We start from the raw sequence: 8,915 nt of genomic DNA, 5'->3' as shown, positions 1-8,915 counted from the left end.
AATAATAGTACCACCTCAGGGGATTGTTGTGAAGATTGAATGAGTTCATATGAGTAAAAGAACTTAGAATATTGCCTGGTCCACAGGAAACATTTAAAATGTTAGCAACTATACTGTGAGATCACATGATCAGCTGCGAGTGGCCCTGAGCTGTGTAGAGTGCTTTTGGCATGCGTTCTGATCCTTCCAGACTATCCATAAGGCGAGTTTGGGATGGCTGGGTAGGGTATCGTCACCATATCAAGATTACAATTGTTCTTAAGAGAAGTTTTCAGGGAGGCTTAAATGTGGGTTAAACGGAGGACAATGGTAACATTCTATGAGGCTTACAACTGCTTTGGCCAAATCACTTGCTTCCACACACTGAGCCTCCACTTTTTATCTGTAAAATGGGGCATAACGTTTCTGTGAGATCAACTGTAAAACTGCCTAGAACAATGCCTGGAGCACAGTAAGTTTCAATATAAGTTTGCTGAATGTGATTCTGCCTTGTGACATTGGTAATGGGTGACAGGATTGAAACACTCTCACCTAGGGAGGGAGACCCTGTTTTCACAGCTGCTGGTAGAGAGGCCTTTGGCTTAGTTTCTCTTGTTAGCTCCTGGGAAAACTGACCTTTTAGGTCATCAAGGAAACTGACAGTTATCTTTTCCACTTATCACAGGTGTAAATAGAAGAAAATGACAGCCCGAGTCTCTAAAATGGTTTGGTGGTGATGGGAGTGCATTTTTAATTCCCATTTTAACTCCCATTTACGGCTTTTCTCTCTAAAGGAAAGAGTCTGAAGGAAAAAGAGAAAGAGAAAGCACATAACATTTTATACCTGATGCCTCCTGATGCTAATGTTATAGGAAATTTCTGCCCTCCTCCTGCCCAGGACACAGACTGGCTTGCTGGTGAGTTTCCGACTATGGCTCTGACCACCTTCCTGGGAAGCAGATAAATGGTTTTCCTTATTGGTTAGACCTCTGGATGAATTTGGTTGAAGACATGCTCTCCCAAAGAGCCTCCTGGGAAGAGCTTCTCTCCATAGTCCAGACCTCTTAGTCCTATGGGCCTCATTATTTAATAGGCTCTCTCCACTTTGCTTTCTCTGGAGCTCCAGGAAATGAAAAGACAGACTGAACTGGATAATTTTGCATCTCCTTCCCAAGAACATTCAGGACCTTGTCACCATCAAGAGCAGAAAACAAGCTACAAATCTTTACCTCCATTCTTGGAGTAAACACCCCTTCAGGAAGAATGGAGCACCCAGCCAGCTGACCACAGGGACAAGTCCCAGCGCAGGCCTTCTTCAGAAATCCTTTCCTCCTTTCCTTTCCCATCTGCTCTGTCAGGGCTAACTAGAAAGTCCCCAGGGGTATTTCCAATATATGTCTTACAATGTCCATGCTCCCTCCCCAGTAATCATTTATAGGAAAGAGGTTTTATGATACAAATTTGATAATCTCCCCTGCACACTGGTACCGTTCTAATCGAAGTTGTAAGCCCATAAAATTCAAGCCCTTTGTCTTTCTGAAGGCCACAAGGTTTAAAAAGATACTATTGTCCTCCCTAACACCCACTACATTGTCACCAGGGACTGATTAAACAGTCCTGAATGGAAACAGTGCAGATTTTGTCTAGGTCCTTTTCAGGCCTGACAATGCCCTTTTCAGTTCCCAAGACAAAAGGAGGTTTAAGGATCGAGATTCTTCTAAGATAACCGCATCCATATGGAAGGCAAGGTGGCCAGCAGCTGAGACCCAAACACCCCACTGCCTTCCCCCCTCTACCCTCTTCTCTCTCCCATCTCCCCAAACCTCAGGTGATAACACCCTCTAAGCCACCCTTCCTCTTCCTCTTCCTGGAACAAGAAGAAGGGCCCCAAACAGGCCCCATGCCTACTCCTGGTAGCCCTCACTAGCCCTTGCTCCCTTCCCTGGATCTGATGCCCCAAACTGCCGCTAAGCTCCCTGCAGTGGGTGCCAGGCAGAGAGAGGCCCTCACTTGCTCTCCAAAGAGTGACCACTGCCTAGGAGGCTCTGCTGCTCCATCTACCAGGCAAAGAGCAGTGAGGGAGGGGTGAAAACACTAGATCCCCCAGCCTAGGATGCATTGGGACCGGGGATGAAATGAGACCCACCAGTATATTCCACACCTATGTCCAGCCACCAGGCTCTCCAGACCGGTCCTCCCTCAACTGATACTCCCCAGCAGTTTGGTTTCTTCACCATACACCCGGCCAGGTGTTGAGAGCCAAGAAGAGGCAGGAAATCACAGCTGCCAGGTGGGGCACTCGAAGACTGAACTAAGGGTTGGAAGCGCTCCTGGTGCTCTTTGGGTCCCTGAGCCCTGGCTGCCGCTCTCCAGAAACCAAGGGCTCGCAGCCAAGCCGGGGCTGCCCCCACGCAGGACGCTGGGCCCCGCCGCCCAGCACAGCGCCCGGGAACCCTTGAGGAGCAGCTCCTGCCCTGTCTTGGCCGGGGCCCACCGGATCAGCTTTCGGTGTGTGAAAGGCCAGCAGCTCCGGGAACCCACAGGGGCCTCCGAGTCCCTTCGGGCCAGAACCGCCTCCCACTAACAGGGACCCCAGAGTTGCTTCTCCCCCCCCCCCCCCTTATCTTCCTAAAGCCGTGTAGGAACTCCGACCCAACTCTCACCGGGCCTCAGAAAAACACAGTTCTCACCTGCGTTCCCGGCAGACGCGCGAGGGGACCCAACCCTACACAGTTTATTCTAGTACCACAAAGAGGAAAAATATTCTATTTCTTTTAAAAATAAGTTGCTTTCCATACAAATAAGGTTCAAGCAATAAAATCTAGCTCTGAGGCTGGCAGTCGAGGGAAAGGAGACGGGGGCGGGGGAAATCTTGGTGAGCGTTCCCTAAGCGCTGGCTGGGGAAAGCCGGGCAGGGGACCCCAGCGCCCAAGGCCTTTGGGCCGGCCGGGTGGGAGGGCCCGGGGAGCGCTCCAGGTCTCCGGCTCCGGCCCTGCTCCGGCCGCAGAGCGCACTCCGAAGTCTGCGGCAGCCCCCGTGCCCGCGCGGCAGCCGCCTCACCAGTTCCAAGAGACCAGGGCCGGGGGCGCGAAGTGCCGACAGGCGGGGAAGAGACCGAGCGCGGAGCCGGGCCCAAAGGCGGCGTAGCCGGGCAGAGCGCAGGCGGCGGCTGGGGGCGCGCCGTTTTTGTCCCGGGGGGCCATGCCCACCTCGCCGCCGCCGCCGCACGGCTGCCCATCTCTCACCAGCACCGGCACCACCACGCGGCGCAGCAGGCCGGGCGCGGCGCTCAGCTCGGCAGCCGCCAAGTCGGGCGGCTCCGCGGTCCCCGGCGCGCGCGCGCGCTTCAGCTTGTAGCGGTGGTTCTGGAACCAGATTTTGACCTGCGTGGGCGTGAGGCGCAGGAGGCGAGCCAGCTGCTCGCGCTCGGGCGCCGACAGGTAGCGCTGCTGCCGGAAGCGCCGCTCCAGCTCCAGCGTCTGCGCCTTGGAGAACAGCACCCGCCGCTTTTTCGTCTTCTCGGCGTCCGAGCTCGGAGACGCGGGCCGAGCGGGCGGCCGCTGCGAGGCGTCGGGCGGGCTGGTCTCCGGGCTGCTCTCGTCCGAGGCTGGGGACGGCAAGAAGACACGGCCTGGTGAGGCGCTGGCCCCTCCGCGCGCGGCTGCTGCGAGCGCGCGGGCGCCCAGCCACCGGCCGGAGGGTGCATCGCTCTCCCGCGGCTTTGGGGGTGAGGCCCACATCTTACCACCCAACCCTCAGAATTCAGTGACCTTTTATTACCACAGCTTGAGACCGCGCCCCCAGAAGAAACCCATCTGGGGCCCTCTTAAGTCCACACTGGTCGCCAGGCTGCCAGATGACTTTACCGCAAGCCGGCTCACCAAGCGGGCCACCTCCGGCTCGAGGGCACTATAGTTTGCAAAGCCCTGAATCCAGCAGCCTAAATTCGCCGATTCTGCCCGCTCCACACCGAGGACTGAAGAACGTGGCCGTATTTTCAGGCATCTAAGGGCGGCCCTCTCTTAAATATTAAACGTCCTGACCCCTAGAAACAAGCCCAAATACCTGGCTTTAGTGCCAGGCGCAGGGATCTGCTCTCGGGCTCTGCAGACTGAGGCACGCATGGCTTAGGGGGTTGAGAACGGAGCCTACGGTTTCAACACAGGAAATGCAGCCCCGCGTGGGCCCGGCGCGGGGTTCTGCTGCCCCCTCCACCCTCCGAGCTGTCCTCGGCTCACTCACACGCGTAGGGCCCGCGCTCGGATTCCAGCCAGGTGGGGCGGGGGCGGGGGCCGGGACCCGGGGCGCGCCGCTCGGGCTCCCGCCGCCGCAGGTGCTGCGCGTCCTGCTCTGGTAAGTCCAGGAGCCTGCGCACGGTGAAGCCGAGGCGTCCCGCCGTGGCCATGGTGGAGGAGGGGACGGCAGGTCAGGCCGGGATCCGAGGGGCGGCGCGGGACGCCGCTCCTACTGGTGGGCGTGAGGGGCGCGCCCCAGGCGCCGCTGCCTATCTTATTAGCGCGCTGACAGCGGAATCCCTGTCTATATAAACAGCTCTTCCCGTCCGGGGTGCTTTGAAAGGCCAGGTCTGGGTCTCCAGGGTGTTAAGTACCTGAATGAGTGCTGGCCCAAAGCCGGGGCAAGCCCGGAAGGTGCCACCTCCGCCCCCTGCCCCGCCCCGCGCCCCGCCCCTCGGCGCCCCGTTACCTCCCAGAGGCTGCAGGAAGCAACCCTCGGCATTAGCAATTCTGTCTGATTAGCCCAAAGTGGGGACAGATAATGGGGATTGTTACCAGTGAATAACATCTTGGGTGGCGAGCGGTGGCCACCACCCGCCTGCCCAACCCCAGCTTCCTCCCGCTGGCCGACCCAGGGCCTGGCCGCACGGGAGCGCCGGGATGGGTGGGCGCGGCACCGGTAGGTTTACGAGCACGCAGGAATTTATTCCGTTTGCTTTTCCTTCGAGCTTGTGCGCTAGTGTTCGTTTCCCGCGATTATCCGGGAAGTGATTTACAAGACGGCATTAAACTGGCTCGCGCTCTTTTCTCCTTTTGGTTGGGCCCCTCTAAGGACGCAGGCGAGAAGTTTCAGGCGGGCACAGAAGAGCGGCCTGGCTCCGCCGGCTTCTGGGCCAAGGGTTTTAAAGGCCACTAGGAGCTTCCCCACACCCCAAACATCCCCCACAACTTTAGGGGTGCAGGGGTAGGGCTGGCAGCGTCCGGGGAGCCCTGGCTCAGCGCCCATTTCCCCACACCCGCCAAGCGATTCCTTCCGAAGTGCCCGACTCATTGGCCCAGCCCCGCACGGTGAGCCCAGGCCCGCTTTAGAATTCACGGGCGGCGGCCTCCGAGGGCTTTGCGGCCCCTTTGGCGTCGCTAGAACCTCTAGCTCGGCTTGTACGCCGCGGCTCGACGGCCCCAACGTCAGGCCGGGTGACTGGAAATCGTCCTGGGCCCCAAAGCAGGCCTCCAGCTGGGGCTCCCTGCTCCGTCGCAGCAGCCGGCCTTGGTCAGGTAATGGACCCACTGGGAGAACTATATGCGCAGAAAAGACGGCCTGCCCGGGGTTTCTCCGAGATCTTCTCGTCCCCACAGCCCAACCCAAGGAAATGAGCAATGTACAAGGCTCAGAAAGCCCCGGAGTGGATACATTTTGATGGCCCATAGTTTCGTCAAGGCCGCCCTAGAGTCTATTGCTCAGCGAGCGCACTTTCAGAGGCCTCTCCTCCGTTGGGTTTTTAGTTGTTAACTTTAGTGAGGGGCGTGGCGCTTGGGTGGCCGGGTCCACCCTTGCTGAACTCGGACCTGCCTCCGGTGCAGTCGCCGAGGCGCCGCGCGGGGCCTGGCGCTCCCTCCCCAGCAGCCTCGCGGTCAAGCGTGCCCAAAGCGCCGGGGGCTGCGCCGCGCGCTGGGTGGTCGGGCGGAGGCAATCCCAATACAGGCCAACTGCTAGGCCGCGGACAAAGGGGAAATGGAGCTCGACGCCCCGGACCTGTTGGAAGCATTTGTTCCAGTCAAGATTTTGCATTTGTTCAGTCCGAAATAATGCGTGATTGACGCCTGCTCACAATGCATTTTAGCGCGCCGGGATAAATCAGAGCTTGTCCTGTGTTGTCATGGTTTTCAATGGGATTCAATGGGATTGGGAGCACGGATCGACTCTGCTGGCCGTCTTTGCGCGACCCAGGCAATAGATTTATTAGTTATGTCTTTTTAAATACGATTAAATTGAAATGACTTGGCTGTCCTCTCTAAGATGGGGAGGAAGGGAACCGCGGGTAGACCAGTGGGGGGGGGGGGGAGGTTATGCGGGTGGCAGGAGCTGGAAATCCAGCCCCAACACCTAAGCTCCTGCATCCTAGAGGTAGGTGAGGTCACAGACTGGCCCAGGGCCTTGTGGACTTCTCTTTGGCTAGAGCTCCAGGCCTGGCAACCTCTGCCAGCCCATCTCCTGAGAGAGGTGAAAGGAGGGCACTGACAAGGACAGACTCCGAAATTAGGGTCTGAACTTCCAGGCGTTGTCAGAGAGAAGCAGCTCTGGCCTGGGAGTCCGGTGGCATCCAGCTCTCTCCCTAACTAGCTCTAATCACTTCAATCTGAGCTTTTTTTTTTTTTTTTTTTTTTTTTTCTCATCTGAAACAGAGGGGACCTGATTTGATAACTTCTAAGAACCCTACAAGTTTCACGACTCCACGTCTCTGAAATTTTTCTAAAATCATCTTCATTGTATTAGCCTCCTGTTCTGGAACTCTCATCCCCAGGACTCTGACTCCACAATCTCCAGAATATTCTAGGAGAGGATGTGCCATCTTTTGAGTTTCCGAAGGACCCTCCACAAGAGTGGAGTGGGGTAGATAACAATTTTGGAAAGAGAACCAACAGGAGAAGCAAATGCAGAATCTTTCCTGAAGTGACTGACCTCTCTTAGCCTTTTAATCTATTTAACATCCTAAGCCCACACTGACGTGTAGAAATAAGTAAATGGCACTCTTCAGTTCTTAAGGGCTCTCCAGCACCAAATATTTGCTTTTACTCTTAGTATTTGGCTCCCAAAGAGGAGATACATCCCCCGTCTTGCTGTTGTACTCTGGGGAGGACCGAGCTCTGAGATTAGCTCCAAATATTACTTCCAGTCTCACCTTCCCTGACCTGGGAACACTGTTCCCAGGCCAGAGTCTGTGTTTTGAGTATCCCAGGGAAACATTGTAACTCCTGCTTCCAGACAGGGCTGCAACTTCCCTGCCTCCTCTGGGTTTCTCCCCCCTTCACAGGTGCCTCTGTGCTAGTCAGTCTTCCTCTCAACTCTGCTTTGGGGCTGTATCTGAATTATCTCCAAGAGTCAGGATCTGGGGGCTCCAGGAGGTGGTTTCATTTAAACTGTGCCTTCTGAAGAAGCGGGGGAAAGTGGGTGGAGAGCCAGAATTATCAGAGAAAGATGCTTTCATTATTGCCTCCTCACATCAGATAAACTCAAAGACATGGGAGGAGGAAATTGTTTTGATATTGGGTCAATAGGAAAAAGCAGTTAAGATATTAAGTTTTGCACATATGGAAAATATCTATATGAAGTGCCTCCAATTCGTAAGAGATTCTTAGAGTCACAGATAAGTATCTAACTGGATAGTCTTTCCAGATATTAAAATATTGTTTAGTGTTCTGGACACTTATTTGCAACTCAACATAGCTTGTGAATATTATTATTTAATTGGATAAGTATTTGTTTCCCTGTAATTGAAGGTAGTTCATCTAAACCCCAGTAAGAGTTTTTAATCTTCAGACATCTGTGCTGTAGGGAAAGTATTGAAGCAGTCGGCACTAATCATCCTTTCAAAAGTATTATCTGAAATGATCAGCACTGCTGCGTGCTTAAGAATTTAAGACTAGAAATTTCTGAAATAAAACTAAAGTATCTTGATTTTTAAAAAATGATTGCATCTATGTCTTGTGTTCTGTTTTTAAATCCTTCCATTTTAGTTAAGTGTTTCACAAAATCCTGCAAATCTATACAGTATTGAAGAGAGGCAACATCACAAATTCCCCTTGATAGATGGAGGGCCCTCAACTGCCAGGACATTTTTCTTTGCCTCATAGCAACTGCTCTTCCCTTTTTATTAGTATTCTGGTTAAAACAGCAAAAGGAAAATAAAAATGGGCTTTTGACACTCCCAAGAAGAAGCGAATGATCTTGATCGGCTTTAGGATGGAAAGGAAAGGCAGCATTTGAAATCAGACCTCTTTGCCTTTCCTTCGGAAAGCTAGTTGCCATGAATAAGTAAACATTTCCCTTTTAGTGCTAATAATCAATTGCTTGGCTGTGGTCCAGCCTGGTTGCGGCTTTGTCTTAGTTGTGCTGCTGATATATACACACCGGACAGGACAAGGAACAGCACTTACTTTCAGACCGGGAATTTAGTACATCTTTAGAATGGGCTTTAGATTTTACTGTTTAATGTTAAATGACAAGATTTGATAGATCCCACCTTAAGTTTCTTAAAAATACTGACTTTACGTGGACTTTTTGTTGTTCTTGATTTCGAAGAGAAACACTTTCCTCTTATTATGTTTATCTAGTTGTTTAGGTACATACAAGAAAAAAGGGGGTAAAATGATTCAATGAATGTAAAAGTAAACGTACTTAATTAAATACCTGTAGTCTCTATTTCCAAAAAAACACCCCCCCCCCCCCAAATCCACCAGCAAATAACCTTTTTAAAACTTTTAATTAGTTTATCAGTTTATTAAATATTTCTGATTTTTCTCTTCCCTTACAATGGTGTGGTTAGGGTAGCTGTGATGGCATGGAAGGTCAGTTGTCAGAATGAACATAACAACCCATCTTGGGGAGGGTGCCAAATCTTATTTGTCCAGAGCTGAACTCATCTTTTAATAATCTTTTATTTTTAAGGTACCAATTTATATCCCTTTGCTTGAGTGATATAA

General features: G+C 52.9%; 1 protein-coding gene across 1 annotated transcript; it reads right to left on the bottom strand.

Moving 5' to 3' along the window:
* Nucleotides 1-2,720: 2,720 nt before the first annotated feature.
* Nucleotides 2,721-4,498, bottom strand: NKX2-8 (NK2 homeobox 8). Its single transcript, XM_081149714.1, has 2 exons — nucleotides 4,222-4,498; nucleotides 2,721-3,586 (listed from the first exon to the last, which is right to left on the bottom strand). Exons 1-2 carry the CDS (start codon nucleotides 4,382-4,384, stop codon nucleotides 3,036-3,038), a joined length of 714 nt encoding a protein of 237 aa, XP_081005840.1. The 5' UTR covers nucleotides 4,385-4,498; the 3' UTR covers nucleotides 2,721-3,035.
* Nucleotides 4,499-8,915: the final 4,417 nt, after the last annotated feature.

This window comes from Miniopterus schreibersii (genome assembly GCF_964146895.1).
Source record: "Miniopterus schreibersii genome assembly, chromosome: 1".
Lineage (NCBI taxonomy): Eukaryota > Metazoa > Chordata > Mammalia > Chiroptera > Miniopteridae > Miniopterus > Miniopterus schreibersii.
The sequence above is the reverse complement of the archived record's forward strand: the minus strand, read 5'-3'. Positions and strand labels throughout refer to the sequence as shown.